We start from the raw sequence: 16,156 nt of genomic DNA, 5'->3' as shown, positions 1-16,156 counted from the left end.
TTGCAAGAAGTTGCACACACGCGCTTATGTTCTGTTTCTCTGCCCCCCATCCCTACATGCAACCATGCGTGCGCGCACACACACACACACACACACACACACAGAGTCCTTTTATAATTCAAAGGTTTTCAATTATTTTTAGCATTGCAGCAAGTAGTTAGAAGCAAGGAAGGAAAAGCTCTTTTTGTCAGGGCTGCAAAGGTAAAACAGTTTCTTGTGGTATTTTGCCTGGATATAAATAGTTAGGACAGATCCTTGATTTTTTTCCCTAAATTATTTTAAAGACTCATAAATAATCACCAAGTAAATGGGAAGCATAATTTCCTAATCTATAAAATTAAAAAGGTCACATCAAGCTTTCAGAGAATACAGATTAAGTAAAATGATTAACACAACCCTAAATCCAATCCCCTAAAGACTTCTATATAAACTGCATTGTAATTGACCAGGATAAGCAAGGCCCTTATAAATAAATAGAGGCCATTACAGAGGTATCCAAAGTAGCCTTAGAAATCCTGAACTGCGCAATTCATAGAACCATAATTATTTTTCTCCTACCTGTCAAGCGACCGACTGCTGAACTCTTGAGTCTGAGATCCAGAAGGCAAGTAAAGATCCATGCCTTCTTCTCCTAAAGGGCATGGAGATGACGTTGGAAGATATACAGCTGTCCAGAGATGCAGCGCACGCACGTGGCACACTGGATGCAGCACCTTGACATCAAAGATGGAGGAAAGCAGATTCAGGAAGAGGAGAAGAAACCCAGCATAAGCCCAGAGCCTGGTAGCTCCTGAAGGTGCCCCTCTAATTAATAACTGATATGAGCTATGATTACAGTTGTCCTATCTAACTAAAAGATACAGGGGAATCACTGGACTTTCTTCCTCCTTCCATTTTCAAAGAAGCAGCGGGGGAAAACAAAGAAGCCCTGCATGCCAGGAGTAGGCAGAACTCAGTGACGTGGTGCTCACAGTAGGATTGTTACAAATCTTTTAATCCTGCATGAGGGAGAAGCAAGCTGTATTTGGGCTTCTGTCCCCGACTGCATACATTTTTTTTTCTCTCCTGCCAAACTGGCACAACTGGGAATTTTACTTACTTGCTCATTAGCAGGCATGTAGAGTAGATTGTGGAAATTTTTATTACCAGCTCTCAAAAGGGACCAAACTGAGCAGGTGCGTTTGGCAATGTTGTGCAGCTCACGTTCACAGGGGCTGTTTCCAAGGAAGGTCCCATAAAGGCAGGAATATGTGTGTTGGACTAACTTTACCTGCAGGTAAAAGAGAAATTTAGGGATTTGAGAGAATTTTCACAAGAGGCAGCTTATTGATACAGTGCTGCTTTAAGAATAATGCTGTGTACTATGTCAAGCTTTGGAATGGGTAAACAAAAGTAATAAAAAATAAATATAAAATAATTACAATTTGGATTTGGTTAAATGTCCCCAAAGCCATTTTGGATCTTAGCTTGGTTAGACACTGAAAGCCCCCCTTTTTTTAAAGAAAAATCATAATATACTAATTTTTCTGGGTTTTTTCACTCTTCACATACTGGGATTAAATGGGGTGTATCCACTAACTTAACAGGTGGATACCAGGCTAGTGCTCCCATTATCCATAAGTGCAGATACAACATATTACTCGCCTTGCTCTGTATGAAATGTAGACATTTTGATAAACAACTCTTTCTCTTTATTAGAGAAATAAAGCACCCCATTTTAGCACACAGCACAGCATTTTAGTAGCGCTTTCAGAAAAATCAATTTTATATAATAATTCAGTAAAAGGGAATTATTTTTCCTCACAAGGATGCACATTTTATCTATACAACAGAGATCTATCACAGTAATTCAACTAGAGTGGACAACCAAAAGGAAAAATGACACAAGAACCATAGCCATTTTTGCTTTAGAAACATCAAACTCTCATTAAACACTAATCTATCTTAGTATTGAAATGTATGTCCTCTGCTAACACTTGGCCTTACCAAGAAAGCTTCATTAAATTCAAAGAGACAGGGAAACTGCTTGAGCAGCTGGTGAACAGAATCCAACCACTGTAAAAACACTGGGCACTGTTCATTTTGATCTTCTGCCTTTTCCTGGTGTCCACATCGATCTCCAAACTTATGGCCAAAATCCAGCCAATCTGATTCAACCAGTACCTGGAAACCCTGGCAATAAAAGGAGATAATTTAAGTACTATAGATTTTCTGAGTAGGCTGCAATAAAAAAAAAGATAATTCCATAGTTGCCAACATAATTCACCTATTCTCAAATCATTTTTGGATGTATCATAGCATCTTTAGTTCTTCTTCCTTGTTTCCCTGCCCTTGCTTTCATGATATTGTCATCTATAGTGTTTTATTCCTCCAGTTCATCAACTAGGTTTCAGTGGGGGAGCTTCTACCCAGCTTCAGCTAGGGCACAGCTGCCACCCTTTTTGGAACAGGACATTTTATTAATAGTAACCTCAATATCTTGCACTCAACTCCTTGAATTTAAACTAGTACAGGGACAGTACTAATTCAATGACAGTATAGTCTATTTGGGACTCCCTTTGAAAATCCAACCAAAACTACAGCTACTTGTGGCTGCTTAGTTGCTGGTAATTAAAAGCCAATGTAGTAATGTGAAATCTGTTTTGTGGGTACTATATTACCAGTAGGGTTTGAGTACAATTCAAATGCTGGTGTTAATTTATAAATTTTATAATAGGCTTGGCTATCTGTAACTTTGGAGACTATTTTCTCTGGTACTGAATCATAGGGGTTGCTTCAGACCTCCTCCCACAAAGAGCAGAGAGGAATAGGAGATAACTCTCCTGCCATTATTGAACAGCTCACCCTTGGAACACAGATATATTTTGGAAGCCATAACAACATGTAAATGACACTGGGTGCATCATGGTATGAATTATGACGCAGGTCTATTATTTTATCATGATGCATGTAATAGCTAATATTTGCCTCCTCCCTGGCTACTTTGCCCAAGTCTTGGAGGCCTGGATGATTTCTAGACTATCCATTTTCAAGAATGGACATTTTTCTTTATCTTCCTTTTGTCAATTTAATAATAATAATAATAATAATAATAATAATAATAATAATAATAATAATAATAATAATAATAATAATTATTATTATTATTATTTTTGTATACCGCCCTTCTCCCGAAGGACTCAGGGTGGTGAACAGGGCAATAAATACTAAAATACAAAGATACAAAAATTAAGAAAAGATTAAACATACTGCCCAATACAATACAACAATAAATACAATACATTAAAAGCAATAATAAAACCCAAACCCATCAGACCAGGCCGGCTTGTTCAAACAAGTAGGTCTTTAGATCACGCCGGAAGGAGCGAAGGTCGGGCACCATCCGGAGCTCAACCGGTAAGCGGTTCCACAAATCCGGTACACCCACAGAGAAGGTCCTCCCCCTGGGGGCCACCAGACGACATTCTCTGACCGTGGCACCCTGAGGAGGCCCTCTCTGTGGGAGCGCACTGGGCGGAGGGAAGTTGATGCCGGCTGCAGGTGCTCCCTAAGGTACTCTGGACCCATGCCATGTAGGGCTTTAAAGGTCATTACCAGCACCTTGATGATAATGATACTACTACTACTACTACTACTACTACTACTACTACTACTAATAATAATAATAATAATAAAGTTGTAAGGGACCTTGGAGGTCTTCTAGTCCAACCCCCTGCTCAGGCAGGAAACCCTATACCATTTCAGACAAGTGGCTGTCCAGTCTCTTCTTAAAACCTTCCAGTGTTGGAGCATTCACCACTTCTGGAGGCAGGTTGTTCCACTGGTTAATTGTTCTCACTGTCAGGAAGTTTCACCTTAGTTCTAGGTTGCTTCTCTCTCTGGTTTCCATTCATTGCTTCTTGTCCTGCCTTCAGGTGCTTTGGAGGATAGCTTGACTCCCTTTTCTTTGTGGCAGCCCCTGAGATATTGGAACACTGCTTTCATGTCAAGCCCTTTGTACTTATAGGGGGATCTTTTTTTGTCAAGAACTAGAATTTCCTAGCAGACAACTGTTAGGAGTTACGTGCTGATGATAGGTGAATTACATACCAACTGTAGGAGCTCAAGCCAAAATGTGGCAAGGCTTCTCTTTTCAATCCACTTTTCTTACTCCCACTAAGTAAACTAAAAGATCTATTAAATACAGCATATATAGCATTTTCAGGATTGAACCCTGAAATAAAAACGCAGGCTTATCCCAAGCCAAAGAAAAGAAAAAAGTCTATTGTCTCCAATTGCAGATCAGTCAGACAAAAAAGATGAAAAAGGATGCTTTGCTTTAGGCAATTCTGTACTGCATCTCCCATATAAATTAAAATTCTCCTAAAAGCTATTCTTCTTCTGAGCTGCTAACACAACTGAAGCATAATACCTCCATAGTCCTATAATAGGGATCCAGAAGAATCTTTGCCAAGGCAACAATCTGAGGGGTCCTGTCCCAACCATCAGAGCAGTGAACCAACACAGGGCGTCCTTCTCGGTCAACAGCATTTGAGACCAGCACAGCTGCCTTCAGCATGATGGAGAGATGCTGTAGCCACTTGGTGCTCTCTAGTGCTGACAGCCAGCTGAAATGGATCAATGAAAGAAAGTGCATATGTAGCCAATATAAATATTTTTTTAAAGTGCTGGAAACAAGAAATCTAAATCCAGCTTGTGCCAGATAGAAAATTTTCACTGAGAAAAGGGATTGGCAAAATGTTTCAAAGTCAAAATCTTGTTTCAGCTCAAATGGGTTAGTTTACTGATTCTGGAATGTTCCAAGTTTAAAATAGCTTTACTTCAACTTCAAAACACTTTCTAAAGAATTGAAACAATATTTTAAACAAATTGCTAACTGTACATTGATAGCGTGCACATAAAAATATTTTTGTTTGTTTTGAACTTACTGTTAATCAATTTAACTCGGTGACCTAGTGCTGTGAAGGACAAAAGGAAAAAAAATCCCTTGTAGCCAAACTTCCCATATTATTTGCAGTTATATAAATCTCTTTGAAAACTTTTCTCTATCAGAATGATTATGTATCGCCACATATAAACCTAATGAAAACCAAGTGAACTGTACAGCAACAAAGAGATAATTCTGCACATAGTAAATCTTCAGAGCATGCCTCTTTCTTTTCTTTCAGTTCTGGCAGAAAGAAAATCTGTGTTTTAGAGTCCCATAGATAATGAAATTCCATAAAGAATGTAGCTTTTTAACAAATGCTACTTGGAACTTACTTGCTAGGATCTGGCATCTGACTGCAGACTGCCCTCAAGTACTGGAAGCTATTACGGATGGAATGAATGTTAGCCATACCCATAAACACCACTTCACAGTTAGGATAATATTCTGGAAAATGTCAAACAGAAGGAGAAAATTAGTTGGAAAGTTAAATCAAACCTATCTATCACATGAAATATCTTCAACCATAATCCTATTCAATGAGAATAGTTCAAACTGACCCATCCATAAAGAACCATCACCATGATTGCGATATGTGTATTGAAAAGAGTATCTTCTCGTTTTAATTCCATACAGATTCAGTAACTTTATTGTTTCAAGAGAGTTGTAGATTCCAATAAATCTTTTTATAATTCAATGGCTTCACTTTAGTCAAATCAGCCTCCTAAAGCTCATCATACAGTCAAGAAGTTGGGATGGAAGTAAAAGTAAAACCTTGGTGGGGAAGGTGCTCAAAATATGTTTTGCTTGCTTATGCACCCTTTTTAAGTAGGATCGTACAGTGAATAGATTGCCTAAGAAAGCCAGAAGAACATCATGCTTGTACCTTCACATTCACAGCCGCCTCCTTTGGCTCTATTGGCAACTGCTGCAGTGTAGGACCGAGCATCCAAAATCAACAGTTTCTGAGGTGTTGCTGAATTCTCTACATTTGAACATGCAGTCAGTGATGAATCTGCAAAAGGTCAAACAGGAATTTCTCATGTCTTAAAACAGATGTACAGTTTGATCAACAATACAGAATTCAGAATGCTGAGATCAGCTGAGGTTGCAAAAGTTGGCTACATCAGACATCGCCATCTACCCAAAAAGTACAATCTTTCATAATTTGCTCTTTTGGAGTTTCACTGGCTCACTGGGGGAAAAAAAGCTTTTTTTAAAAAAAAATCTTTTCCATAAAAGCACTTGCAATGTTCAATTTCTTAAGCACTATGTTCTAATAACCATAGGGATTAATTATATTGAACGCAATATAAAAGAATGGTTGTGGTTCCAAGTTTTTTATTTCTTTTACTTTTGTTTTTACCATTGTTGGCTTTTATGTTGTTTTATACTGTTTTATTGTTTGTAAGTCACCCAGCTATATAAATGCTTTAAACAAACATACATCAACTGCATAATTTTATCTAGATTGGTAGGCATTACAAATGAGATTATATTCAATATAGCCATGAAAAACTCACCAAATTCTGTCAAAGGCAAGATAGCATTTGTGCAGCAATGGAAATTAGAAAGGAAATAGAATCAGCTTACTTACCAAATCCTGCATCACAGGCCTCATTTCCATCACTAAGCCCAGACTGTGGGGACCCCCCAGCCAGTCTCTGTCCAGGGTTCAAGGCACAGGCTTTGGCAATGGAAGTTACTAGATATTCATCATCTGCATTGCGCCAGCCCCACCAACTTATCTCAGGTTGACTGCAACGTGCAATGACTGCCCCATTGCGCAAATGTCTAAAAAAGAAATCAAGTCCTATTAGTCCTAGAATGCAAAGTATTTCAACAAGTCCCAGTTTGACTGAAAAACCAAATACTCTTTTCAGTGGAGAAGAAGCGTCAAGTATATGTATGTAATAACAGTTTAAGGAGATGAGCTCTCTGAGCTTGGTTGTTTTCTTGCAGACATTTCATTTCATTACCCAAATTAAGGGGTAATGAAACATCTGCAAGAAAACAACCAAATTCAGAGAGCACCAATGATTCCTCATTTCAACCCTGATCTACAAATATTCTTCTTTATTAAATTAAGGAGAGGCTTGGTGAAATGTTGACTGGTGAATCAATTTAAGACAAGGCAAAATTCCTGATCCTCAAGATCTGCTTAAATGTAGCTCCTATAATCATCATCATCATCGTATCATTATCATTATAATACACCCAGAAGACACAAATGGAACTAGGAGATTTCAGATGTAACAGTAGATGCAATTAGCAAGTATGAATTTTTTGGGGATAATGAAGGGAAAAGCAAGAAACAGTGATTTGAAGATATACATACAATAAGGATATGATTAGCTTCCAAATGTGCATTAGAAATTTGAAACTATATGAGATAGCTGCTAAATTCAAGATAAGATAAAACTCTTTCTTAGTAGTATAGGAAGAAGGAGTTTTAGGTATGCTTGCCACCTTTAATTATCTATAAAAAACAATAAAGATGGGTGAATGAATGAATGGAAAATCTCTTGAGATAGGTAGGCAGGCACTAAATTGCGCTTTACTTAATGTACTATCGAATACATTCTCATTTCAATTGTAAGCCGCCCTGAGTCTTCGGAGAAGGGCGGGATATAAATGGGATTAAAAAATAAATAAAAATCTCCATGATCTATCCTAAAATGACACTATTGTTTCAATAATGGAATTATTTAATGGAATAGTGTCAATAATGGAATCTTAAGGAAGAATTTAGATACTACACGTTTTAACAAAAATTAGAATATCTGAATATTTTAAAAAAATACCCTAGCAACAAACTTGCAGTTGATACATAAGTCTTTGCCTCTACCCCTCAAACCACAAAACCCTTTTACATGGCCTTCTTATAAGACGTGAGTTTTGTACCTATACACAACCACTGGAATCCTCTTCCAAGATCTAAAAGAAGCTACATTCTCCAGTTCCTTGTCGGTGATCCAAACAGGAACCAAAAATTTCTGTGGGTAGCTGGTACATAACCTACAGAGGAAAATTCAAACTAATGATCAGAAATTGACTATTGGACAGGGGGGCAGGAATAAAAAAAACAAGATCAAATTCCAAATCTTTAACCTGCCAGATCATATGTATAACTAATTAATAAGTTTGATATTTTCAAGGTCTCTTTAGTTTACATAAATAGGTAAGATGAGAGATGATTTTAGTTCATCTTTAATAGTATTTCTCAACCCTGGCAATTTTAAGATGAGTGAACTTCAACTCCCAGAATTCCCCAGCCAACCATCTTCAACACTGATCTCTAATCATACAAAACAGCAAATATGAACCTGTACTAATATTCATAGAAATCGCAAATCTAATGTTCTTTTGGATGGACATATGAAACATCAAAATTCCTAATAGATTACTTATATCAGATTCATACTATACATGACATTATGACTGAAAACAGTTAGAATCCCCTTAAACATAAGAGCAACAGCAATTTTAATTTAACTCAAGGCACCAAATAGAATGGCAAGCAACAACAGATAATGGTCTCCTTTTGGACATGCAATGTGATGTGGGCTTGGGAATAAAAAGAAGTTCATGGGATACATTTGTGAGGTAGAAGTGGGAAAAGGCCACCGTAATAACAAATAAAAACTATTTTATTATCATAAGGTAGATATTTTAATATTATATTAGCTTGAACTGCTTTCCTGATTGATCAATGGGTTGGACTAGAAGACCTCCAAGGTCCCTTCCAACTATTCCTATTCTATTCTATTCTATTCTATTCTATTCTATTCTATTCTATTCTATTCTATTCTATTCTATTCTATTCTATTCTATTCTATTCTATTATCCTATCCTATCCTATTCTACATGTTGTCTAGCTATAACATTATACTGTTACATCCTAGCTATGTTAATTTGCAAGACAGAGGATTTAATGCTGTTGATATTTCCCCCCCCCCTTCTTTTGCAGTTATCTGGTAAATTTAAAGGCTCACTTGTAGCTGTTGTTGATGTCAGAAACTCTCCACACATTCTGCAAGTCAAAGCCCATTCGAGCTAGTTCCATTTCAAACCGATATTTCACATGGTCTCCTGCAAAACGAATAGTAGTTAACAATAATCAACAATAATTAATTCTGTCAGAAATTATGACAAAGTATTCAAAGATCTCCTTATCAGACAAGGAATTAACAGAATTGGTTGCATACGTCACCCTGAATAATAGCTTTCAAGAGGCTTGGATATGTAGCTGTAGAAGCTTACCCTGATGTAATTCATAAGAACTTACCTGGGCGGCAAAGGTGGGCATGCTGGTCCTCCTCATCCGCACAAATTCCTAAGCACCAGGCATGGTAAGCAAATGCAAACAGGTCTTCTAGTTTGGTGGGGCGTGCAATGGCTCGGCTCAGCCTTTTCAACCATTCCTGGCATTGCTTAAAAGTAGAGAAATGGCACCTACAAAAACAGAAGTACACGTGTATATATTCGGTGCCCGGGAAAGACGGTCTGACAAGGGAATTTCAGCGAAACTCCTCAGGGAAAAGGAACGGGAAAACAACCTATTGAAAAATGAAAATGCTAGGGACATCCTGACACAAAGGGCTGCAGTGCTACTTAAATCACTTTAAAAACTTAGCAACAATCGCTAACAAAAAAAACCCCTTTTACAATAGAAGATCTATTAATTGCCATCAACTGTGGCAGAAACTGAGCCTTTGTTTATGGATATTTTCCAAGACACTTAGCTGTTCACTGCTGGAAAGCAAACAGATTAAAGAATTTTACTTCACTTTATTTTGGCAGCTTCTATATTTAGAATGACAGGAACCTGGCAGCATCATGGTTCAGAGCAGGAGTAAAAAAAGATATGGTGTCCCAGTTTGTTGCTGGATTACATTTTCCACCAATAGCTATGCTTGCATTATGTTGTCAGAAGCTGGAAATCAAAAACATCTGCAGGCTGCATGTTATCCATCCCTAGTTTGAGTAAATCACATTTGCTGACTCTCACCAGGCTATAAGAGCAGGGTGCTATTAGACATTCCCTACCTGACTACTTTGGAATCTTTGCAGACAATATGGAGCTGGAACATATCCCGACTCTCCACGCTTTCCATCATTCTCAAAGGCACCTAAAAACAAAAGCAAGGGATGAATGAACAGGTATGTTAACACTCAAATAGACAATAAGCTAGCTGTCAAACATGTGTCAGGTATTCTAATGGTATTATGGAAACAGTAACATTAGTTGTAAGCTATAGTAGGAACAGGAATAAACTCCATTTGGCATGTAGCAGATTTTCTTAGTAATGTAGGGATAGTATTGAAGAGACATCAAGGCAGTTTTGAAGGAGGCATCAAGGAGGGAGGGAGGGATGGAAGGATGGAAGGGAGAGAGATTAAAGTGTCCATTGTATGGTTAAAAAAAGTATAGCCAATGAATATCGGAAATGCATGAATCTTGGTGCAATTAGAAACCATATTTTATGATTGAATAATATGCACGACTTACTCCTTTCAAAGCACATGACAATCTGAAGCTATAGCCTTCCCATAAACAAAGCACAGATCATACTAGGAGTTTCCCTTCATGAAGGCAATTCTTCCTTAAAAAAATAGTACCCTAACCCAAATTGACAAATATTCTCTTTGAAACATTTTGCAAGGTATGGTACCTCACTTGAGACATCTGAAGCTGTCTGATCAAGAGTGGTAAAGGACAGGACAGAAGTCCCCAACCACTGGGCCACAGCCCACTACTAGGCCTTGATCCATTTGGAACAAGGCCACGCAAGTAGTGGGTGAGTGGTGGGCGCTTCAGGGCATGCCTGTCACTTACACAAAACCATTCCCTCCCCCCTGCCAGGCCACCAAGCTGGAAAGGTTGGGGACCATTGAGATAGGGGACTCTTCAAGTTTGCTTTGTGGCTCAGTGGAAGGATAAGCTACATAATTTGTTTCAAAGGGAAAGAAAAATTAACACAGGAAAGTATAGGCCCTTCCAGAAATAACCATTTAATATATTAACAAGACTTACATTGATTACAGAGTCCTTAAACTTGATATGGAGCCGGTAGTTAGAGATGGCAATGATGGCATCACTTGCATGGCCAAGATATTCCACACCCTCTCCTTGCAGCACAGTAAATGGAACCTAGAAAAGGGAAACTCACACATTAAAGTAGTTGCCGATTGACCAGCCAAGGTTACAGGGAGATATAGCATACCCCCATATAACCAATGGAATGCTCTGTTCAGAAAGAAATAGATCAAACACTTGTTTTCCAGCCCAAATTTCTAGTATTAACTTTCTTCATGTGCTGCGAATACATTATCTGAAGAAACTTTTATTCCAGTTTGTTCCTTCTTGAATTATAATATCATCCTCAGAAATTCTACTCCAGGTGCCCCCCCCCCCCAACTCTGGTCTCTTTTCAGTGCCAAGCAATTATGCTTTATTCTCTCAGGTATTTTAACATTTTAATATTAATTTTGTTACGTGGCAAATGAAGCCTTCTACTACATTACATTTTTTAATTTTTAACTACTCCCGCCTAGAAATGCATGTTTCAACAGGTGGTGATCTCTGGGCGATGATATCTAGGCTCAGAAATGAGCAAGGTCAAGCCTGGTTAGTACTTGGATGGGAAACTACCAGGAAGTTTCATGACAACAGGTAGTCTTCGACTTATGACCACAATTGAGCCCATACTTTCCAGTCAAGCATGGGAAAGTCCAGGCAGTTCAAATGAACATAAAGGTTTATTGTAAGCTTATGCTGACTTCAAGAATCTGAACTACTAATGGCCAAAGCAAATTGGCGGTAGATAAGAGTCAATGGAATTCAAGATGGGTTGGACTTAGATGTCTTGGGGATTACAAAGGGACTTAAGACCGATGACATGTTTGACCCCTCCTGTGGGCTCAACTGGCTCATCTCCTACATTTCCATTACTAAGCAAGATGGTTGTTAAATGAATTTTGCTCCATTTTACGACCTTTTTTGCCACAATTGTTAAGTGAATCATTGCAGTTGTTAAGTTAAACGAATCTGGCTTCCCTAGTGACTTTTGTCAGTAGGTTGCAAAAGGAGATCCTGGGACACTGCAACCGTCATAAATGCATTCCAGTTGCCAAGCATCCAAATTTTCATCACGTCACAATGGGGATGCTGCAACGGTCATAAGTTTGAAAAACAGTGATAAGTCACTTTTTCAGTGCTGTTGCAACTTTGAATCACTAAACAAATGTTTGTAAGTAGAGGACTACTTGTAAAGGCTATAGTGGTTGAACCTGAAAAAGATCCCAGAAGAAGGGAATAGTAAACCCTTTCTCTACTTCTACCAAGACAATTACAAGGTGATGATTCATCTGATCCCCAGCACTGGTACTTAAGTGGAGATTGCTTTTAATCTTGGAAATTGTTTTTGCTTTAATATTTTGAACTTTAGCCTGCTCTTTTAGCTTAAATTTTTTAAGATTATGATTTTCAAATATTTTGTGAACTGTCTTGGGAATGCTTTTATTTTGAAGAAAGATACTGTATCCCATTTATATAATTTAAATAAGTAACATTTCAGGTCCAAAGCATTGTCACTGGCACCTTATTAGTAAATGTACAGAGAATGACAACATCTATTTAGGAATGACTGGGACAAGTAAGAAATACTATAATAAGGAAATCCACAGAGATCTATATCATGAAGAATGATACCAGCTCTACTATGTATTTATAGTGTAAATGGATGCACAGCAGTATAGATGCAGAACAGTTAAAACTTCTGATGTATGTAGCCTTCCTAAAATTAAAATTAAGAAGTAAACTACTTTTATTTTTTCCTCAGTTCTAAAATAACCTCTATGGACATACTTTAAAGTGACATCAATAATTAATTGTCTGAAAGGTCTTTGTCATCAGTCTGAACTATATTTAAACTGAAGTAAAAAATACTTTTTTCCAGCTTTAATATTATAGTGAGATATATATATATATATATATATATATATATATATATATATATATATATGTGTGTGTGTGTGTGTGTGTGTGTGTGTGTGTGTGTGTAAATTACTAACAAAGAATTAAAGGGAAACTAATTCTTTGTTAGTAATTTACACAAATATATGAATTGTCCGGTGTGACTACTGCCTGTTCGATAGCCTTCAAGATAGGCTGAAAACAGGAAATAAAGATTTGCCCCATGTTTGGGGCCTAGCAAGGTAATCTAAATAGTTAACATTTGAAACATATATATATATATATATATATATATATATATATATATATATATGGATCCTTGGTTTTTCGGGTTTTTCCCCGCGTAGAATTAAAGGTGTAGGCGCAACGTTTCGATGGAATCCCATCCATCATCATCAGGCTTCTGTTTCCTTCTTCTGGGAGAAGCATGTGGCTGTTTGTTCCTCTTTTTTAAACTGCCAGAGGGGGTGTGTTCTGTGGAGGTGTGCTCTGATTGGGTAGGGGACCAAGTGTGTTCTGATTGGGTGGGAGTGTGTTTTGAATGGTGGGGGTGTTCTGATTGGGTGGGGGTGTGTTCTGAGTGGATGGGCTGGTCTCAGCTGCCAGCTCCAGACCTGAGCTGGTGAGTTGTGCTGCTTTTGTTCGGCTTCGTGTTTGTGGTGGTGCCATGTTTTTATAGTGGGTGTCAGTTTGCTTATTGTGTGGTTTGGAGGGGTTTAAAGTGGCTGATGTTGCAGCTGTAGTTAGGTTTCTGTTTTGTGGTTGTGTGTCTTTATCGTTGTGGGTTCGGATTTGCTTTTTGAATGGTTGTGTGGTGGTGATGTCATGTGATGTTATCATGAGTTTGGGTCTGGTATCATTCTTGGTGGTTGGGCTTCGTCTGTCAATCAAGGCGGGTTTCCAAATGGCTGGTAGACGAGAGGTATCATCTCGTTTATTCATGCTGTGGGGGCGTTTTTCTATCTCAATGGCTTCTCTGATTATTCTGTTGTTAAAATGTTCAATTTTGGCAATAGTTTTGGTTTTTTTAAAATCAATTTCATGTCCCCCACCCAATCAGAACACCCCCACCATTCAAAACACACTCCCACCCAATCAGAACACACTTGGTCCCCTACCCAATCAGAGCACACCTCCACAGAACACACCCCCTCTGGCAGTTTAAAAAAGAGGAACAAACAGCCACATGCTTCTCCCAGAAGAAGGAAACAGAAGCCTGATGATGATGGATGGGATTCCATCGAAACGTTGCGCCTACACCTTTAATTCTACGCGGGGAAAAACCCGAAAAACCAAGGATCCACATACAGGCACCCGCGAAAACCTCAGAAAACAAATATATATATATATATATATATATATATATATATATATATATATATATATATATATATATATATATATATATATATATATATATATATATATATCACTATAATATTAAAGCTGGAAAAAAGTATTTTTTACTTCAGTTTAAATATAGTTCAGACTGATGACAAAGACCTTTCAGACAATTAATTATTGATGTCACTTTAAAGTATGTCCATAGAGGTTATTTTAGAACTGAGGAAAAAATAAAAGTAGTTTACTTCTTAATTTTAATTTTAGGAAGGCTACATACATCATATATATATATATATATATATATATATATATATATATATATATATATATATATATATATATATATATATATATATATATATATATATATAGTGATATATATAGTGATATTGGCTAAAATGTTTTTTATTTGTTTTTTTATTGGACAACTAGAAAATTTAACACATCCAGTGATGAACAGAGGTCAGGATATTCCCACAAGACTAGAGTGCAATTTAGGCCATGCTGCTTCACTCTGAAAAACACAAGATGAAAACTATATATTTTAGTTTTTCAGTGTTTTGCAATAATGAAAGTGGAAACTAAGGAATTGATTATTTTAAGCTGTGTACCGTTTTGTATGCTTTAGAAAATGATCCAATAAAAAAATTGTTGGGAAAGACTTTTGGGTGATTTTCCTGAATTCTTCTAACATGTTTAAGCAGAAGGAGTGACTAACTGGACTATATATACAAATTTACTTAAAACACATCCAAAACAATTTAGAGAGATTATGATTCATATAGTGCAGTTTTAGTGCAACACAGTATCACATGGATTATCTTCATAGTTGATTCACGTTGAATTTCTGAAACAGATCAAAGGAAAATTTGTTGCAAAGATTTCCATGAGATTCATCTATTTCGAATTCCAGTAATTTTCTACCTCAGTTATAAAAATATGTTTAATAAATCTAGATTGCGTTTGCAAACGTGTTTTAAAAGCCATCCTGGGAAAGTCTTTATTTTCAAAGGTGGCATATAATTTTAATAAGTAAATAAGTGACATCCCTAATCAAATGCACTGTCACTAACACCTTGGCAGAATATTAGCAGAGATGACAACATCTGCTTGGGAATTATCAGGTAGGGAATAAGGAATATATTACAAAAACAGCAAGGACTAACATCCAGCAGGATCTCAGCTCTATTGTCCACTGGTAATGCAAAGAGATACCAATTGGACCTAGTTTTTTTTATATAGTATCTTTTATATTGCCCCCCATCGCAGTCTCCCAGATTGAATCTTTCAGTTTCTTTTTCCTTCAGTTCTAAAATAAGAACTTATATCTGCATTTTTAAACATTATTGAGGGATAACAACAATTGATTTTCTGAAAGTGCTGGTTGTCAGCCTGATAAGACTCAGTGCTTATAGTGCTTAAGGTGCTGAACCAGGTTCAGAGGAGACCTAGATTCTTCCTTAAGCAGAGAAAATCACCTGAGTGATCTTAGGTCAGTCACTCCTGCTTAGCCCAAATCAGCATCACGGTCCACAACATGACGGGTGAAAAATAAACCTTTTGTCACATCATGCATTAACAAGCTTTACTGTAAGAACTAGGTGAGTAGAATGCAAAAGGAGCAGACAAAATAACTAAACAGGACAAAAACTAAGGAGAATAATAACCTGGTTGTCAGTCTACATTGCATTTGAGATGAATTGCAAAAGGCAGGGGGGTCTGTTTCTGTTTATGCATCAAGGATATCTTCCTTAGTGACTTAGAAGTAGTTTTTGTTGAGGTTTATTTCTTTGCTCAGATTAACTGGAAAATTAAAACTCACAGGACTATATGAAAATGGATGAGGGATATGAAATTTGCACAAGAGTGTATAGATAGTTCTCGACTTACAAGTTTGTTTAGTGACT

General features: G+C 37.2%; 1 protein-coding gene across 4 annotated transcripts in view; it reads right to left on the bottom strand.

The window, feature by feature from the left end:
- Positions 1–16,156, bottom strand: part of MTMR4 (myotubularin related protein 4) — a 58,622-nt gene that overhangs the window by 5,760 nt on the left and 36,706 nt on the right. For all 4 annotated transcript variants that reach the window (XM_083348211.1, XM_083348210.1, XM_083348212.1 and 1 more), the window contains 12 exons: positions 10,965–11,081; positions 9,977–10,059; positions 9,216–9,382; positions 8,923–9,019; positions 7,832–7,945; positions 6,525–6,721; positions 5,814–5,942; positions 5,263–5,374; positions 4,412–4,607; positions 1,987–2,172; positions 1,100–1,270; positions 559–713 (listed from right to left, as the gene is read on the bottom strand). In XM_083348211.1, the coding sequence (XP_083204337.1) occupies positions 559–713; positions 1,100–1,270; positions 1,987–2,172; positions 4,412–4,607; positions 5,263–5,374; positions 5,814–5,942; positions 6,525–6,721; positions 7,832–7,945; positions 8,923–9,019; positions 9,216–9,382; positions 9,977–10,059; positions 10,965–11,081 (1,724 nt within the window). The remainder of the gene's footprint in view (positions 1–558; positions 714–1,099; positions 1,271–1,986; positions 2,173–4,411; positions 4,608–5,262; positions 5,375–5,813; positions 5,943–6,524; positions 6,722–7,831; positions 7,946–8,922; positions 9,020–9,215; positions 9,383–9,976; positions 10,060–10,964; positions 11,082–16,156) is intronic.

Source organism: Vipera ursinii (genome assembly GCF_947247035.1).
Source record: "Vipera ursinii genome assembly, chromosome: 1".
Classification (NCBI taxonomy): Eukaryota; Metazoa; Chordata; class Lepidosauria; order Squamata; family Viperidae; genus Vipera; species Vipera ursinii.
The sequence above is the reverse complement of the archived record's forward strand: the minus strand, read 5'-3'. Positions and strand labels throughout refer to the sequence as shown.